Source organism: Muscardinus avellanarius (assembly GCF_963383645.1).
Source record: "Muscardinus avellanarius genome assembly, chromosome: 8".
NCBI lineage: Eukaryota > Metazoa > Chordata > Mammalia > Rodentia > Gliridae > Muscardinus > Muscardinus avellanarius.
The window spans coordinates 90869455-90889568 of record NC_137794.1 but is presented as its reverse complement, the minus strand read 5'-3'; the positions used below and the strand labels follow the sequence as shown (position 1 = coordinate 90889568).

Sequence of the window (20114 nt, the reverse complement as noted above, 5' to 3'; positions counted from 1 at the left end):
TCATACATAATATAAGGGTATATTATACATGTACACACGTTGGCATGCACCTTGGTTCAAGCTAGCCTTTTAGACGACCGTGACCCCCAGTTACTTGTCTTCCCGCTAAACTACTGATTGTTAAGAGGTGCATATTCAGAGCAGCTCGTTTTCCATGTTAACACGTTCAGTCTCAGCAGCCTCGGAATCACAGTCCGTGCATGGCTCTGTTCTTTTGCAGAACCTTGGAAGGGAATGAAGCAGGTGGGGAAAACCATTAACTACTGTCACTTTCTGAAAGTCCATTTTCCCTGAGTTTCTGCAAGCTGCTCGCTGTGGGCCTTAGTGCTGTGAGGATTCAGCTTCACATCTCTGAGAAAGGATGGAGGGCAGGCAGGAAAGGGCCAGGTCTCCCACCTGCCTGTCTGTGCCTTTTCCTGTTTCTTGCAAGATGATAAAGCATCCTGGTGAGCAGGGGGCAGGGATTCCCACCACGCTAGCATTCATTCGTTCCAAGTCCAAGGGTCTTCCTCAGGCCTTCCTGGACCTCTACTTGGCAGGAGAGGGGCGGCTGGGGCCGAATCCACCATCATGCGCTGCCAGTCGCAAGCTTTGTTCTAAGGCCACCTGGAAGTATGCCTGGTTATCAAAGCTGAGCGGAACAGGCAGGAACACAAGCTTATCTTCCTTCCCCTGTGTGAAGACACCCTCAGACCACTGTCCCAGGGCCTGCCCCTCCATGGCGTGGGGCGTGGTTATAGCACCGTGCTGCTGGCAGCTGAAGCCCCTCCTGCCGGGGGTTGCCCTTGCTCACTTAGCCATACAGCTGCTTGAACTGAAAGCACTCGTTGCAGTAGCCGCTGCACTTGGCGTTGCCGAAGTGGTCGCAGGCGGGGGCCCGGCAGCGCTGTTTGGGGGGCTCTTCAGGGGCGGGCTCCCCGTGGTGGGCCCTGGGGCTCGCTCGCTGGCTGAGGTGCTGGCACTCCATGCAGAGCTCCTCATTGCGGCAGGCCAGGATGTTCTTGCAGGAGGCCCGGGCACATTTGGGCCTTGAGGCGCCCTGCATAGTTCGAAGAACGTCTCTGTGCTGGCTTGATCTCTGTGGGAAAAGCAGAGAGAATGAATGGGTATTCACGTTTCTCCCCGAAAGAGCACAGTGAAGTCTCCTTTGACAGTGTGGCTTCTACAAAGGGCTTGATCTGCCTTACCAAGGGAACATGAGTGTGTGTCCACCTGGCTCTGGGAGACCAAGGGGAACCATCCATCCTGAGGGAGAGCCTGCAAATGGCCCAGCACTGTCCTGCACACAACAGGTAATGCACCTATCAGTGTCTGCTCTTCTGATGTGCCTTGAAGCGGCAGCACCTGAGAACCCTGTGCCAGGGATTATTTAAGAAGCTTTGCTTTTCTGCTGTCTGTGCTCCCACTACAAATTGATGAAGCCTCCTTTTGTCTTTCTAAATGCCTGGGGTGGTTTTACTTATTTATCTTTATTGTACTGGGATTGAACCCAGAGGCATTCTACCTCCACGCTAAGATTCAGTCCCCCAAGTCCCACTTTTGTTTTGAAACAGGGTCTCACTAAGTTGCTGAGGTTGGTCTTGAATCTGCGATCGCCCTGTCTCAGCCTCCCAAGTACTGGGATTATAGGCATGTACCCGGCTGAGAGGTTTTATATTATGGATAATTGTGTGTGTGTGTGTGTGTGTGTGTGTGTGTGTGTGTGTGTGTGTAACTGGGGATGGAACCCAGGGGCTTTCTACCCCTGGGTTACACTCCCAGACCAATTTTATACTTTATTTGGAAACAAGGTCTCACTAAGTTTCTGAGAGCCTCACTAAGCTTCTGAGGCTGGCTGCAAACCTGTGTGATCCTCCTGTCTCAGCCTCCCAAGTGCAGGGATTACAAGTGTGCGCCACCACGCCCGGCTATATTATGGATAACTTACTGGCTTTTCAAAATGAATTCACTTTCCACTGAATTCTACTAGTAAGGCCACGCCAATCAAGAATGGCACCTCCAACCTGAGGAGCCACAATGAAGTGGACATCCTCCCCAGGTCTGTCAGCAGGCTTCCTAATGTAACCCGCCGTCAGGAGGAGACAGAGCCGCGGTGGGGAAAGCCTGTTTGCTGCAATCAGGAGAAACTGCTGCAGCAACAAGGCCCCGACAGGCAAAGGGTGATGGTCCTCCAAATGCTTACCAGCTGCTCTTCAGTCCTTCTGGCTTCGTGAAATCGCTGGTTCTGAGCTTCGATGAAGCACTTCTGACAGTATCCTTCAAACATGGTGCTTCCCAGGGTGCCGCACCCTCTGCCCAGGCAGGGCGCCGCATTCTGGAACCCGGAGGCTGTGGGACTGGCTTTCTCTGATGCAAAATCTATGAGAGAAAGTAAGTGATATTCAGTACCACGTCCGGGTTATCATGCAGATACAGAGACACTGATGTCAGAGATGGAAACGGGTCCCAAGTGCACAGTGGGATAAGCTGTGATATATACTTGCGACCAGACTTTTATAAATGCAGCAAAATAATACAATTACTACTAAAGCATCTTTGGCTTTACGGATCTCTCACTCTGAACCCGAAGCAATGATGAGTCACAACAACGGCCAAACACACGGCAGACACTGTCCATCCTTCCCTTGAATGAGAGAATTCAAAACCACATGTTTTCTGACAGTGTTGGTGCAAAGTACCCTCTCTTCAGCTACTACTCATCAGATCGTGAGTGTTTTCGTACCAAAGGTGCAGAAGTCTGGTTTAGACTCTATTTTATGAAATGCCAGACACAAAATGACCTTATGAAAACTGTTTACAGGGTACTTCTGGTTTCTGGCACGTGGTAGCTAAGAGCTGCCTCAATCACATGGCGCCAGCTGTTTCCCATGTGGCTAGCACAGCCACGGTGACTGTCCCTGCGTGCCGAGCTCACTGCGACTGTCTCTGAGTGGGGAAAAGCCCAGTGGGTTCTCACCACTCCACCCGACTGCTCAGCGCAGACAACCCTCTTTTCTTTCTTTCTTTTATTGTATTTTATTGGTACCAGGGATCCTAGTGGCATTCTACCTCTATGCCCCCAGCCCTTTTTATTTTGAAACAGGGACTTGCTATGCTGCTGAGGCTGGCCTCCTTCTAGCTCAGCCTCCCAAGTACTGGGGTTACAGGCAAGCATCACCATGCCCAGCTCAGCTCCCTCCCAGTTCAGGAACAAAGTTCTAGAGAGGAGCTGCCGCAGTAGGAAATCTATCTTTTCACTCCACTCACGTTTGTTTTCTTTGTACTCGATGAAACACAGCGTGCAGAAGCCCTTGTTTTCTGGGGTCCCAAAATACATGCAGCCAGCTTTTCTGCACTGGCTGGTCCCCGTCCTGTCCCCTGGAGTCCGTGCAGCCTGGGCGAGGCAGCCAGAGGCATCGTTTCCAGCTCTGTGGCAAGAGTGCGGGGAGAGACTCTGGATGAGCTGTGAGGGGTCCGACCTGGACCGCTGGTGACAGGAAGGAGGGGGGCTGGAACCCAGGCTGGAGGGCTCTGCTGTAGTCCTTTTGAAGCAAGTACTGCAGATCCCATTAAAGGTCCTGGTAGCATCCTGGAGGCAGGCTCGGCACTTACCAGGATCTAAATGCCTCTTGTTTTCTGCAGCGTGGCTGGCATTCAGCTGCCGGGAGTTGTGACAACGCTCACAAAACCCATTGTGCTGCACGTTCAGGGTGAAAGGGCAGCCAGGGCTCCTGCACTTCATGGCGGTGGTCTCACTGAACAAGAAGAGGCTGGGTGCTGTAGGTGGGGCTGAATGAGGGCCTCCAGCTGGCTCCTTGGGGTTCCAGGCAGGGGGCTCATAGGCCTCTCCCCGAGATGCCACACCTGGTAGCCCATCAGGGCCAGGCTTAAAGTTTAGCTTTGGGACTTTGTTCTGGTTCTTTTGCCGCCTCTCTGAGCATTCGTGGCACAAAGGTTGAGTGTTCACGGACATGAAGAAGGGACAGTTGGGTGTTTCACATTTTACATCCATGAGAGAAAGCTGGGGCGTGGAGGGTTCCAGGTGGTTCTGCATATGCAGCCCTCTCCTCCCTGGCTCGTTGCTTTCCTGCCATTTCTTGTACTCGTGTTGAACAAGTTCAAAATAGTCATCTACCAGATTTATTTCTTTTGGTAAGTTAGCTTCATCCAACCTAAAGAACAAATGGGGAATATGAGAGTCCATCGAATGACACATAAGACTTTATATCATTAGCTTCTTGCATTTTCAGAATGTGGATCATGGTAATAACTGTAACCATCAAAAACACTGAAATGCAGGCCTGTGGCACCACACAGTCCAGTACCTTCCTAATATGTTCTCGAGAATAGGCGGCCAATTTGTTGGCTAAGAAGACTTTGCTGTTTCTAAGACCACAACCTCTTGTTATTTCTAAGATCACGGTCTCATTTAAGCAATCTTGGTCCACCCCACAGTAGAGATCATTTTAAAGAAAGTGGTCCTCCATACAGAGCTGCCTATGCATCTTGTTACTCTATATCTCTCCTTTGAAAAGTCCCTTCCTAACATCTCAGAGATCAAATGTCTAATAAGACATGAGTCTGGCTATTCACTGGGGACTGGTCAATTTGATAGTACACTCACTTTGGAAGTCTGGTGTGCTTTTTCTGTTAGTAATTTCAAACTTTTGTCCAGCCTCTACTCAAGTTCACTGCCATGCGTAACTAAGAGGCAGACGGGTCCATGGGAACCACTGATTTCAGAGTCTTCCTGCCACATCTCTACCTTCAGAAACCACTTCTCTTATGCCCTCACCGGCATCTCATGCACTTTGGGTTCTCAGAAACAGGCATCTCTTTACCATAAAGCTAGTTTTTAGAGACTGCAGGCTGTACAGTGGGACTCAGGGATCTATTCCCATCTCTCCATGTGGCTGGTCACAAAAAGTGTGTGTCTTACCAAGAAGCAGAGAGAGAAAGGCTTTTTGTCTAAGTAGTTTTCACTTGCTAATATTCTTAGTATGTGCTAGAACGATTTAAAAACAAATGCTTGGTGTAGACCCAGTCTGTGTGTGTATGTACAGTACTGGGGCTTGAATCCAGGGTCATTCTACCTCCGAGCTACACTCCCAGACCAATTTTATGTTTTGTCTTGAAACGGGGTTTCCCTAGGTTGCTGAGTCTCGTTACTTGCTGAGGCTGTCCTCAAACCTGTGTTGCAGGCTATCAAGTACTAGGATTACAGGCAAGTGCTACCACACCCGGCGATAGACACAACTTTTAAAGCCCAGGATTCTGACTTTCCGTGTCCAGATACATAGGAGTCATTATGGGTATATTACTTGTTTTCATTTGAAATCGAAGTTGGTACTACCTTAAAAGACCCTTTTTAACACAAGACTGCGTTTGTCTCATATTGGAGGAAACTGGCTGCACATAACTTTATGGCGTGCTTCCAGTGGCGGCAGTTTATACGGCCAGAGCAAAGGCAGTTACAGATGACCAGAGGAAGCTGAACGTAAGCTGCTTACTTGGCAGCATTAATCAGGTGCGTCGTGCCGTGGTCCCAGCCTTGGACTGGGATTTCTATCACCGTCAAATACTCTTTGAGGAGCTTTTCCTTCATTTCATTTTCAGGATCTGTCAGAAAGTGAATTTTTAAGTCTTCAAAGTGTCCTCGGTCTCTGTTGACAAGTGGAACAGCTCGGATTTCTGAAGGGAAAAAAACAGCACATAAGTAAAATATTATTCTACGAAATAATGATTAAATTGTGAAAATGCAGAAAGCATGTACTTTAAAGGACAGTGTCATCCAGTCACAGTAAAACCCAAATGGGAAAACAAAATACGCTAAACTCTACTATAAAATGCATTGTTTCTAGGAAGCTCACGGCATATGAGCCAGCCTGGAGGCAGCAGTTCCTACTGGCTAAATTCTCAGGCTTCGGAATCAGATTGAGCTGAGATTAAATCCTGACTTTGTCACTATCAAGTTTCGTGAAGCTCTCTGAGCTTCAACTACCTCACATGTACAATAAGGCTACCCAGGCCGACATCTCACAAGGATAAAAGGAGGGTACAATGGAATGAAATAATGTGCCTCAAACGCTCAGCACGTGCTGATGGCTAACCAACAGACATTTACTGAGGGCTCTGTGCCCCTTCATATGCCATGTATTAAAAGAAATGGTAATAGGAATGTGCATATTCCACATATCTCTCCTACAAGTGATTAACATGCTGAAAATACTTCCTGAAAAGAGGCGGGCTTGCTATGGTTATCACTACTACACTAATGGGGTAGGTCATATGATTCTAATCTGAAAATCTCAAATCGCAAATACTCCAAAATTGGAAACATCTGAGTGGATTTTGGAGCATTTCAGATTTTGGATTAAGGATCTGCAATTGGTAAAGTCTATGTAGATATTAAAACATTTGAAAAACTCCTGAAATCCAAAATACTAAGCATTTCACAAAAGGGATACTCAATCTGTGCTAAGCAAATGATAACATAATGTATTTAAGCAAGTAATTTTTATTTTAATGCCTATTTCTATTTAAAAGCCTATTTCAATGAGGAGCAAAAGAACGGATCCTGATGTTCCGGTATCCAACAGAAGTTCTGCATGAGAACTGATGGTGCTCACTCACCAGGCCCACTGTCCTTCAGAGTGACCAGAGGCACGAAGTGCTGGCTGTCATAGCCCAGGACGATGGGGTATCTGTAGCATTCCTGGGCGGGCCAGTGGAGAGGCAAGTATATTCCACCCACTTTCAAAGGAGCAAAACTGGAGCCTGATTCCAAACTTCTCAACATTTTGTCTGTTTATGAAAAAAGAAAAATAAGTAAGTAAGTAAATAAATAAATAAATAATAAGGCTCCTGGGTGACTTCCATCACATTCCATTCAGCTACTGTCACCTTCTAACTTGGGAATATAGTTTTTTCCTAGGAGCCAAAGCACTAAAGCTAAAAAGCACTTAAATATCAATATATGCTCTGCAGGCACCTCACCTGAAATGACAATGATGGGCCTCCTGAGGATGTTGCAAAGGACATATATGTGAATTTCCTCCAGGGAGTTGTACTGAAGTCCACTGCGGGCCGCCGGGGTGTCTGTGGATGCCATTTTGATGAGGCTGTCCCATTCATCATTCCAGTTCTACAGAGACGGGGGAGGGAATTGAATGCACTCTGCACTGAAAAGTTGCTCAGACCTTCCTCTGCAAGTATTCATTTTTATAACTCAGCTTATTTTCCCCCTTTCTTAAAATCATCATTCAAATGATCATCCTTTTCCCCCGGTTTTGGTTCTCTTCCTTTACTTTTTTCCACTACAAAGCAAACAAAACCAGAGGAAGGTAGGGGCAGCACCTGCTTTCAAAAAATTCCCCGATGAGCATAACATTGAAGGCCCTCATCCAAATGTACACAAAAATCCCAGACTTGTGACTGAAAATAGTGAGGTAACATGTCTCCATTTGATTGGCTGGTTCAGTAGAAAATGTGAGGGACAATCAAACTGAAAAACAAGAGAAATGCCAAAAAAAAAAAAAAAAAAAAAAGGCTATGATTGGAAGACCTGCTGAAATGGAGAGCCCACAGCTGGGAATCTGCTACTCAAAGCCTCAGAGCAGGACAGGAGCCTTGGGTTAATCCCACAGGAGGTTTCTGGTGTTTTCCATTGCATACGCTTTGCTTAGCCATATCCATGTGAACCTAGTAAGTCATTTGCTCCTCTGGGGGAAGGGCCTGGCCCAGAGTCCTCTTCACCTAAAAAGGAACTCACAGATACTTCATGGAGGACTAGAACATACCCGAGTGTCATAGCAGAGCCCCGTTTCCACGAATTCCTGGGATTTCAGAGACTCCAGCTGCCAGCGGAATTTAAAGTTGCGAGTGTCTGTCTCTTTGAGAGTGCTGAAGAGTGCCTTCCTCAGGACCAGGTCTGTGTCCTGAATGCCCCACATGTACTGGCAGACTGCATGCATGAGACAGTTCCCATCACCTGGAAACAGAGGGAGCAGTGAGAGGCGAAATTAAGACATTCTCACCTAAGGCCCTGCAGAAGTTTCCAGAATTAAGTAGCCAGACTGCTATCCGGGGACTGAATGGTTTGACTTCTTAGTCAAGGACCCACTGATAAGATTTCACAAGGTGATAGGCTAAGGTAAGAACAAAGTAATTATTTTCATTCTTTCTTTGAATAAGTGGTACAGATAGGGTAAAAGAGACCTGGGGGAAATACTTAAAGGTTGGTACTTTTCCTCTGTTTGAAGTGAGGACACTGGATCATGAGCTCTGGGTAGATCTCGATATCTCTCTCTCTCTCCTCTCTCTCTCCTCTCTCTCTCTCTCTCTCTCTCTCTCTCTCTCTCTCTCTCTCTCTCTCTCTCTCTTGGGTGGTACTGGGGTTCCTGGAAGCCCTTCTACCTCCAGGATACACTCCCACTGGCTACACTCCCAGACCTATTTTTTTTTTTTTTTTTACTTTTTTTTTAATGTGGAAACAGGGACTCTTAAGCCAGCGAGGCTGGCTCCAAACCAGCGCAATGCTCCTGTCTCTGCCTCCCAAGCGCAGGGATTACAAGCATGCGCCACCAGATCTCTTTCTAGTGGTCCTTGGTTTGCTGGCTAAGACACTGGTACTACCTCTAAGGAAGGCTCCCATTCCCGTGGCCAGGCAGCACACCAACCAGGAAGCAGGCCTGGCCCAGCTTCCTAACAAGGAGGCCTGGCCATGACTCAGTAGCCATGACTTGACCATGCTACTTTAGCTTTTAGGCTCCATGAGCTTCCTCTCTTGGACTGTAAAGTGCGTTTACAAAACCAAGTAACCTGCTCCCCCACACCCAGCCCCGGGAGAGGCATCCTGGGATCCTGCCTGTGAGCAATTATAATAAAGTCCTTTTTAAAAGTTAAAAAGCTCCTCAATGTTGGAATTTTAAAATAATTCAAAGCAGGGCGTGGTGGCACAGGCTTGAAATCCCAGCATTTGAGAAGCTGAGACAGGAGGATCATGGTTCGCGGACAGCCTCAGCTCCTTAGTGAGGCCCTTTGCAACTCAGACCCTGTTTCAAAAGAATACAAAATAGGGCTAGGGGTATACCTCGGAGGTAGAATGCCCCTGGGTTCCAGCCCCAGTATCACAAAATAACCAAATAAATAAATAAATAATAAAATAATTCAGTGTGCAGGGTAGCCTTGGGAGAAAGAAAAGAAAAAGCCTAGTTTTTCCCCATTAATTTGCAGCTTTTCCAGGTTAAAACTCACAATTCAATAAATTGTACTTTTTCCCAAACCCCAAACAATAAATATTTTGGGAGAGGACATAATTAAGGAAAAAAAGCTAACTCCTTAATCTTCTTTGAAAAGTGCAAAATAGTATTATTAAAAAGAGTTAAGCCCTTTTTACGTTATTCTATAGGACGATAAAGCTGTTTGAAATTTTAGCAAATTTTAATTACAGTCAAACTGTAAAAAAAAAGAAAAAAATGAAACTTCAACTACATATCCATAGCCAGCATTCCTTCAGTTGACACACTTAGGTAAGCTAGCTAAGTAAGTATTCACACAAATGAAAAAAAAAAAAAAGATCACTCAGGCCTTGTGTCTTGGCAGAAGTGTGGCAAGGATTGCATTCTGTTGAAATTTCCCCTTTGCAAAATCTAGAGCAAAGATAAGGCTTTTTTTCTTCTTCTTGCGCTTACTTTCAGTTCTTTATTGAGACGCACCAGTATAAAATTCCCTAAGCAACATCTGGAATTCCCCAGTGCTAAGTTATTTGACTAGCAATTGAGCAACAGCTATTGTACGTTTTGTTCTGGTGTGTAGACATTTAAACTGCGAACTGCACCCTGGACTTTCCAAGTGGGTGTGGCCAGGGTGAGCTGGAATAGGGCTACTCATTATACAAGTGAAATCGCCGCAGCCAATAGACGCTGGAATTTTTCACACGAAGTTTCAATTTTATGCCACCTACTCCTTTCCTCATTCACCACAGTCTCATATCCTCAAATGCAAAATTGTGAATCACCCCCTCCCCAAACAGACCACTGCCTTTGAAGAAACCCTCTTGTAGGGGGAAGGACACACACACAAAAAAAAGTACTAATAAAAATTAGAAAAGAAAAAAACTATTTCCTTCCCTTAATATCTTTTATTTCCTTTCTTAGTTTTAAGAAATTTCCTTCGAAATCAGAAGATTAGGACTCTTGAACCTATAAATCCCTATTTCACAAAAGTTATTAAAATACACTTGCAGTTTTATTTGTAGTTTGAATCCTTGTTAATTTATATGACATATGATTGCAAAATAAGTGTTTACTATTTTTTTCTAATGGAACAACATATTTTCCTTTTTTAAGGAAATAGCGTGTAACGCCTATTTTACTAATAAGGTTTTCCCCTTCTCACCCCAAGTCTAGCTCTCCCAGGGTTGACTCCATCTCTCCTTTTGCAATGATTTCAGAGTTAAAACCACAAACTGTCAGGTATATAAGCTCCTTGATTATGATTTAATATAATTATCTACTTCTATGCATTGCTTGATATAATGCCAAGAACAATGTAGACAATAGTCATCTCCAGTTTTCTTCTGACCTATGTTTCTAAGCTTCATAAATATAGGTGAAGCTCTAAGATGCCGCGGTGATGCGCAGGAGCTCCAGAACCAAAACAAACAAACAAACAAACTCCACACCCACCAATCACTCTGAGTTTCTGAAAGTCAATGTACCACTTAAGTTAATTAAGTTCACATTCCTATTATCATCATGGCCAGCAAGAATTTTCTGTTTGGGATATATTATTTTTGACCAGGATGGTTTAGTCACTGCTATAAGGACCCTGAGATTGCTGCTCTTACCTACACTATAAGCATTTAGTTGACCTTGTGCAATCTACTTCCTTAGCATAACAAATATCTGCATCCAAAAGGCAGAATCTTGTACCTGCATGCAACTGTAAGCTTGCATGTCTCTGTTGTTGCAGATACTCTTGCTCAAAGGAAATGATTAAGAGTAAAACCTGAAAGTGGAATTGGAAATGGCCCTATAATGGTATAGGACCCCCCAGCAACAGAACCCAGGACTCGGAAGAGGAGCCCCTCGGGTCTTCGGCAGCCATTCATTCACTGGTTAACCCATGGGATGCCACCAACACAAGACGTGTAAGGGCATCACAAGCATTTACCAATGGCAGTGGGAAACAACAGTAATACCAGTTTTCACACCAAGGTTTCCTTTTCAACTTAAGAACCCCTTTTTAATATTTCCATAGCTGGCCATGAAAGGGTATTTTATAGATGTTTGAACAGTTGTAAGAATTAGAAACATTAATCACACAACGGGGGCATGGCCTGCATGCCCTCTGTACTCTAATATACACACACAGAAAATACCCTTGACACAAATAATCACCCACCGCATAAGCTTGCTTTCTATTACACGCCTTCCACAGAGTGTATGCTAGGGTTTCTATGGTACATGCTATTGAAATTTCTTGATCGGGACCCCACCCTGGGAGCCACCCCAAGACAGTAGCACCACCCATCAGGTCTCACCATTGGTCTTCAGCGCCACAAGCTTCCTGACTTCACGGCACCAGTTGAGCTTCTTCTGGCTTTCCAAAGTGGCCTGGACGTTTCGGTCGATAAGAGCTTTATTGATGATCTCCCGAAACTGTGGGCAAAACTGGCAAGTTCGGAACATTTCCAGAGTGTACCGGTGCATGGTTTTAAAATGATGGATGATCCCATTGGTGGGTTTAAAAATGTCTTCTGGGGTCCTCTCTCTTATCTTCACAGCTTTCCGCATATTGCTCAAATACAAAGCCTGAGGAAGGAGCTGCTCAGCCATTGTGCTCTGCAAGGCCTGAAAAGGAGGGGGGAAAAAACCCATTCCGTTAGGCTGCCTTTGAGAGGACTCCTATAAACCTGCCTGCAGGAAACCCCAGCATTTGATCTTGTCATTACCCTAATCTGAGGCAAAAGATCTTAGTCACCTCTACTCCCAGGATACTCGGTGGCCCCAAAGATTAACTCACACTGGACTGTTTTAAGTTACATCACTTTTAAAGATTAGTCTAAACAAGAGAAGGAAGGCGGAGAGTGGGGACTGAGGAGGAGGGGAATAACCCGTGTTTTCAGTAACATCTGTCAGGGAGCCAAGCCTGCCTGTCAGTGACAGGTACTGCTCACACACCAACATACTGCCGCGGATGCCACTCAGAAGGAATGCTGGGCTGGAGGAGCAGTGCAGCCATTAAGGGCACAACAGAGTCCCAGGTGTCTAGCTCCTCCCTTAGACTACCACCATTCACCTCTTGCCCTCGGGCAACCTTGGTTCCTCTCTTCCAAATACTCCCTTCCGCACTGCAAGTTCAGTAAATACTCTATGGAAAAGCCTCCAGTCTTCTGCTGTTACCTCGCTGTCTGCTTGCTGTTTCCTCCTTAGCCCCAAGGAAAAAGGCAGAGTTCATTCTTAAAGCTTATTATAATATTTATAAAGGGTCAAAGCTAAATTGATGAATAACCAACTAACCAGCCTATTTCCAGCAAGATAATTTGCAGTTTTAAGTATAAAATGGGCCCAATGCAGGCAACTTCAAGGCCAGCGTGGGCAACTTGGTGAGATTCTGCCTCAAAATAATAAATAAATAAATAAATGGCTGGAAATATAGTTCAGTGGAAAAGCACCCCTGCGTTCCAACAAATAGCAAAACGGTAAGCATTCTTTCATAACCTTGCCACCAAACTTTAAGAGTAAGTACCAGAATTAATAGCAAAATAATCAACTGTACACTTCAAGTACAGCCATTGGACCTTAAGTATTTCAACTCATCTGACAACTAACGCTATGGCTACCCTCCAGGAACCAACATTCAGACCTATGTCCATCCTGCCCTTCACCCTGACATCGTCGTCCATAGACAGCAGGTGGATGAAATGAAAAGCTGGAAGCAGACAGGAATGAAGTCTGAGCCAGCTGGCCACTCAGGGCAAAGAGAAGAGGAATTGAGGCAAAGACCAGAGTCTATCACCCACAGGAGTGGTGTGGAATGATGTGAATTAATGTGCAGTGGGATCTTTCCAATGTGGAGGAGTGCAGAGAGCCCTCTCTGCTTCACTAGCCCTTAGTAGGATGCCTCTCTACATGTCCTGATTTCCAAGAAGGCAAAGATGACTTCTGAACACAAAGATATTCTCTAGGAAGTTTCACAGCAATGGTTAATCCTATTCCTGCATCCATCTGCCAGGGCAACCCTTCAGGCAAAGAAGATGTTAAATCTATGTAAGAGGATGAAAAAGAAATATAGAATGTAGGGAAGGCACTCCTGGACGGGTCGCGGCTCTCATAAGCCATGGATAAGGTGGTCTAAATTCTATGTTCTACTGGAAGGTGAGAGCTGGGACCTAGAAGACCCGAGATTGCTTCAGAGGATTACATTCTTAATCTGATTTCTGGGTGAGGCCTTGAAGAAGTCCTTCTCAGGGTCAGATGGTGATCTTTCTTTTGATGTCATATATGCCCTGTAGGTGGAATTGGGCAAAATCACAGCAGGACTATAGATATTACTAGGAGACAAAAATATCACACACACACACACACACACACACACACACACACACTTCTTTGTATTGCAGCAAAAGACTCTTTCACAATTCCATCCATCCATCCATCCATGAATCTACCCAACAAACATTGCCTGATTACCTACTAAAGGCCAATTACAGTGTCTGATTCTGGAATTAAAAAATCAAAGATGACCTTCCTGAAATCACACAACCACCTTGGTCTGCAGCTAAGGCAATGGAGGTACTGGCCCAGCCCAGGTCCCGCAGCCTTGCAGAGGCTAAGATCTGTCTGGAGGCCAGGTCTCCCAATACCTGCCTCTCTCGATTTCCCAAACAACACACCGTTAACTACAGCACTGGCCGCTCTCAGATGAAAACAAGCAGTACCAAGATTTTAAACAAACTAGTGTTGCCTCTTTATACTTTTTGGACTCCTCTATTTTTCTCTTGTGGAACTAAAAATCATTCAGTAAAGATCTAAAATGGTGAGAACTGTAAACCATATGCATGACATGCAAATGTCAATATTCAATCGCCTAATATGATGTCATTCATAGATTTAGCTTTGCATAGCCTGCAAAATTGCCTCTTTAAAACAAACCAAAACCCAATGCTCGAGTTTTCATTTTTGGACTCTATACACTTATGATTAAAGAATAAGGGGTTTTTTTTTTTGACATATGACTACAACGTCCTTATGGGTAAAAAAGAAAAATACAGTATTACCCTTAACATTTTTTTTTTTTTGCATTTGTTACCCAATTTTGGTCACTAGGATCAATAAGATTCTACAGAACTGACTCATCAAAGTCTTTCACCCCCTGTTCTATTTTTCCACTCTGGGCAGACAATTTTGTCTGCGATGTGGAAATTTATGAATTATATATCAACAAAAACTTTAGGCAATTGTTGGGAAGTACCTCTCCAAACACTGTACAAAGGAAAAATAATTCAAGAAGCGCCTTAGTCAATGATAATGGAACATAAGCCCACAGCTCAATAATACAAAGTATTAGCGTTTCCATAGAGAAGACTCTTGAATTAACCACGATCTTTCCAAAATTCTGCCCTTGGAACGCTTGACCAGACTGACTTTCCAAGGAAAGATCAGAGGCAGGCAGAACTAAAAACAAAGCGGGCTCAGAAAGAGCTGAGCGCCTTCCATACTTAATACCACTGCTTTCCTGCGAGGCCAGGTGGCAGGATGTGGGACTCAGGGCTGAGCCGGCCAAGACATCTGTGTGCGGGGTAGGGGCTGCAGCAGGGACCTGCACATCTTTCCTGAGCCCCTGAAGCAGGCCAGCGGCCCGCTTCTACAAGCATCTTTCTCATGCACACCCGCAACTGGGCGAGATGAACGCTGCATCCTGACCCTCGCCATCCCCCAGCACAGAGCACACAGAAGCTGTCCCTGGGAAGGCAGCCCACTAGAACCCCCGCCCCGTGCCCGCCGGACTCGGCTGTCCCTGCGACACCCATCCCTCTTGGGCTGGCTCTGCACAATCCGGAAAGCAACCACAGCGCTTCTGCAAAGGTCTGCGCGGCTACAAGCATGCAGCTCTTGATTCCAAAAATAAATAAATAAATAAAAGAGGCTACAAGTGGCAGAGCACTGGCCCCAGCCAGCTGCAGCTCCAGATCTCCGCATCCTTGGAGGGGGGCGGCTGGCTGGCTGGAGGAATCGGGGGCTGCCAACCCAACGACCCGGGCGACCTCAATTCTCAGCACTTCAAAACACAGACAGGAGCCGGGCGGCCGCCGCGGGGCTCCGGGAGCCCTGCACCGCGCCGGGGGCCGCAGTTACCTCTCGGCCGCGATCCCGCAGGTCGGCGTCAGGGCGCGCGCGCGGCGCGGGCTGGGGTCGGGGCGGCGGTGGGGGTCGGGCCGCGGCGGCGCCCCATGGACGCCCGGCTCGGGCTCGCCCGCGGCCGGGGGTGTGCACGTCTCCGGCTGCCGCTGTGGTCGCTCCGCCCCCGGCGGCTCCGGCTCTCCGCGCTCCGCCCGTCGCGACGGCCGCCGACTGCCCAGTTTCCTCTTTGCCTACAATAGTACCTGCCGCGCGGGGATTTCCACCGGGAATTTCCCAGTCACGTGACGCCCGGCGCGGCGCCCGGCCCGCAGGCGCGGCCGCGGCCGCCAGGGGGCGCAGGGGGGCGCGGAGCCGGGCGGCGGACTCGGCGGCGCCCCGCCCCGGGGTGTCCCCGCGTGAGTCACCTGGGCATTTCGGAAGCCTCCACGTCACCATCCATGTGGAAATCGCGGTGATGGGACTGGAAATGTAATAGGTTCTTTTTCGCAGTCTTTTTTTCTGCAGAATCAATCGGGGAGAAGAAGAAGGGAAATAAGAAAAAGAAAACCCTAAAAACCACCCGGCGCCGGCGCCCGGGAACCCCAGCCTGGGGCCGAGTGCGAAAAGTCTAGGCTGCGCACGTGATGAGCTCTTAAGGGAGAGCCCTAGACAGAGCCCCGAAGGGATTTTGAGAAAAAACGTGGGGCCGCAAGCCCAAGCCCCTTCTTTCCTGTGGGGCCCCGGGCCCCAGGCTGGGAGGGATGTGAGCTCCAGGTGAGGGCACACCCCGTGACCCTGCAGCCCTGAGTTCTGGGAGCAAGGTCAGTCTCAGATCAAATCAGAACACCCCCTACCCCCACCCCCGCTCTGGGCCCAGGAGCCGGGGTTGGCATCACATTCAAGGAATGTTTCTGTTTAGCCCATTACGGGCTTTATCTTGTCTGCCCAAGGCTTTATGTATTTTAGATGTCCTGGTAATTAATGTAACTCGAAGTGCCAGTGGCTGATAATACTTGCTAAGCCCCCCCCCCCTGCCTTGAGCATAGCTAAGTAGCTGCACCACATGGTCTTTGATGTGGAAATAGGTGTCTTGCCATGTAGGCAGGCAGTGGAGGTCCCTCAGCTGTGGAGGGAGCAGGTTAGAATGCTTTTGCTGCCTGGGTGCCTTCTACACGGAGAGTCCCCTTGGACCAAATCGTAGAAGGGCTAGGTTGGAAATTTTGTGTGCCATTGCCGCCTTAAGTATGCACGTCTGATTATCAGACCTTGTATTGCAAGTTTTGAATTAGAAAAGTATGCCTCCTTCTCTAGTGAGGACCTGCAGCCAGTGGTGGTGGGGCTCAGTGGAAGGAGCTCTTTTTATTTTATTTTATTTTTTGTCGGGGGGGGGGGGGGTTAGAAGATTGAATAAAGGCCACTGTCCCAAGGCTGTTCCTAGTGTTTTTAAGTTAATGAAATCGGATTTTTTAAAAATTCCAAATCTTCTTCTAGTATTTGTCTTCTTGTTCACAACTATTTTCAGACCCTCACTCAATCAATGGATAATCAAATGACATCTTCCCAGTAAGTACTAGATTCTCACACATACATCCATCCTTCTTTCTTTCTTTCTTTCTTTCTTTCTTTCTTTCTTTCTTTCTTCTTTCTTTCTTTCATTCTTTTTGCCCCGTACTGGGGATGGAACCCAGGGGCATTCTACCTGTGAGTTACATCCCTAGCCCTAATTTTTTATTCTTTATTTTGAAACAGGGTCTCACTGAGCTGCATAGGGCCTCACTAAGTAGCTGAATCTGCAAACCGCAATTCTCTGGTTTCAGCCTCCTGAATGCTGGGATTACAAGTGTGCACCATCATGCCCGGCTCCTATTTTTTTATTCATTATTTTGAAACAGGGTCTCACTGAGTTGCAAAGGGCCTCACTAGGTGGCTGAGGCTGTCCAGGAACCCTCCTGTCTCAGCCTCCCAAATGCTGGGATTACAAGTGTGAGCAACTACGCCCTGCTTTCACACATGCTTTTCTATGGACCTTAAGAAACAACTGATTACACTTGTAATCCCAGTTCTTGCTCAGCCTTAGGAATTTAGTGAGGCTCCCCCACCTGAGATAGTGAGACCCTGCTTTAAAAAACAAACAAACAAACAAAAAGAATAAAAATAAGGATTGGGGCGAATGCATGCTTGTAATCCCAGCATTCAGGAAGCTGAGTCAGGAAGATCACAGTTTGCAGACAGCCTCAACTACATAGTGAGGCTCTTTGCAACTCAATGAGACTCTTTTTCAAAATAAAGAATAAAAAATAGGGTTGAGAGTGTAGCTGGAAGGTAGAATGCCCCTGGGTTCCACCCCAAGTACCACACACACACACACACACACACACACACATACATACATACATACATACATACATAAATAAATAAATAAATAAATAAGGCTCGGGGTGTAGCCTGGAGGTAGAATGTCCCTGGGTTCCATCCTCAGTACTATACAAAAAATTTTAAAAAGTTAAATAAAGAAAGAAAAAACCCATTTAGCCAGAATCTACACAACCAATTAACAGAGCCACTCTTGGAACGGAGTCTCACTCCAAAGCTCATATTGGTAAGAAAACTATGTGATCATTCATCTCAGGAAGGATCCTACAAGGCATACTTCTCAGGGGCCCTGTTGACAGCCTGGTCCCCACCCTCACAAACACAGTCACTTAGCCAAACAAGGACCCTGGTTCCACCCTGGGGAAACCTCCTGGGCACGCTGAGTGATACAGGAAGGCTGAATGTAAAAGAACACCCTGAACAGAAGGTTAATCCTCCACTGCTCTGCCTGGCGCTCCTTTTGTCAATAGACTCTGCCATCTGTCTGGCTCCTCAGTTTGCACCCTGCAGCTCCCTGGGCCCCTCTCTGGCTCCCTTCTTGCTCCCTGGTTTGATGAGCTAGGAATGCAAAAAGGAGGAGTAACAAGCCTCAGAGGCCATGTTCATACCTGCCACTCCGAGTGTCCTGACATAATAGACCTCGTCACCATCTTGCCTGCCAGGATTGTTAACAAGGTATTATAGCAGTCAGACGCAGAGGTGGTACCAAGTCCACGTTTCTGCTCTTCTTCCAATTTTTATAATTTCTCTACTGAGCTCCCCCACCCCCCACAAGCCAGAGTGAGTGGTAGTCTCTGTGAGGATCTAGCCTTGCCCTTCCCTGCAGGATTTTTGTGGTGGTGATGATGGTACTGGAGTTTGAACCCAGAAGCATTCTACCTCTAAGCTACATTATCAGTGACCCCCTCCCACATCTTAAGTTTTTTTTTTTTAATTTTAAAATATGGTCTCACTAGGTTGCAGAGAGTCTTGCTAAGCTTGCTGAAGCTGGTCCCAACCCTGCACTCCTCCTCCCTCCACCTCCCAAGTCCCAAGTACTGGGATTGCAGGCCTGTGCCGTCACTCCTGGCCCTTCCCTAGTTTTAACTGTCCTCTCTATCTTCTAAATCGGGCTTCTTTTCTCTTTGTTCTACTTGACACATGAATGAAATCAACGAGAAGCTTCTTGGTCGTGAATCGGCAGGAAAAGATAGACTTGTTATGAAAACAAGGATATAAAATGTGGGGAGATTTGCCGGGCGTGGTAGCCCACGCTTGTAATCCCCGCGCTTGGGAGGTGGAGACAGGAGGATCGCGCAGGTTCAAAGCCAGCCGCCCTGGCTTAAGAGACCCTGTTTCCAAATAAAAAAGTATAAAAATAGATACTGGGAGTGTAGCCCGGAGGTAGAAGGGCTTCCGGGAACCCCAGTACCACAAAATATGTGGGGAGATTTGTTGAATGAACTGAAACGGAAGGAATGCAGAGTTCCCCAAAGCTTTGAAAGAGACTATACTTTTCTGCTTTGGATCTTGTCAAGATGGACAGATGTCTGCAAAGAGGAAAGAATATTTAATAAGTACTGGATGCATAGGAGAAAAAATGTGTCCTCATATAAAAGGAGAGAGGGATTCTGGGTATGCGGGATGTTTCTGGGATCTGTGCCATCTTCTCTGTGGTACCCATGCTCCTCTATCATGGACTCTGTGTAACAAGCCCACGTCACCTCTAGGAACTGAACGGTCTCTGTGGGACTGTGCCTGCCACATGCATGCTGGTGCCACACACCATGATGGTGGGGAGCAAGAGGAACCCCATCCATGGGAGACAGACATGACAAATGAGAAGGGGGCTGGGTCAGCCCAGATGCCGTTCATGAGCCTTTCTTGATCTAGGGTTGGTGGTGGTGTTTTTCCAGGAGTTCATGGAATTCCAGGACATGGTAGTTGCAGGTTAGGGCATTTTTTTCGTGTTGTACAATTCTCTCCTTCCTCTTTCCCCAGGATTTTGGTCTTTTGAGAAGACAGATCCATACTCTACAGATTCTGAAACATCTTTCTGTAAGTACGGCAGTTTAGTTATTACAAGTTGGCCGTGAATCTTGCTTCAAATTTTAATAATCCTAGGCTGGGCTTTGAGATAATTAAAGAGTAATGTTTGCACTTCCAAAGCCACTACAAGGGTTGGTTCTAAGAATACAACAGAAGCTCTTTGTAGACATAACTACTGTGAGAACTGAGATGATGACGTCACCAAGGAATGCCACTTCTTATCTGGGGACCTCAGATTGCTTACAGGTATTATCTGGGCTGAAGGAAGAAACCCAAGACCCACTAGAGTGGAGGGACAACTGAAGCAACCCAGTGAGTCACTAGAACCGGGAACAAAGACCCTCTCCTGGAAGGAACGTGGTTAGTTGAGTGCCAACTACAAATTGG

At 46.7% G+C, this 20114-nt stretch overlaps 1 protein-coding gene across 1 annotated transcript; it reads right to left on the bottom strand.

Moving 5' to 3' along the window:
* Positions 1 to 793: 793 nt before the first annotated feature.
* TNFAIP3 (TNF alpha induced protein 3) lies at positions 794 to 11828 on the bottom strand (the record flags this gene model as incomplete). Its single annotated transcript, XM_080699960.1, has 8 exons — positions 11525 to 11828; positions 7779 to 7969; positions 6976 to 7123; positions 6613 to 6783; positions 5490 to 5670; positions 3247 to 4151; positions 2183 to 2358; positions 794 to 1078 (listed from the first exon to the last, which is right to left on the bottom strand). Exons 1-8 carry the CDS (start codon positions 11817 to 11819, stop codon positions 794 to 796), a joined length of 2352 nt encoding a protein of 783 aa, XP_080556086.1. The 5' UTR covers positions 11820 to 11828.
* Positions 11829 to 20114: the final 8286 nt, after the last annotated feature.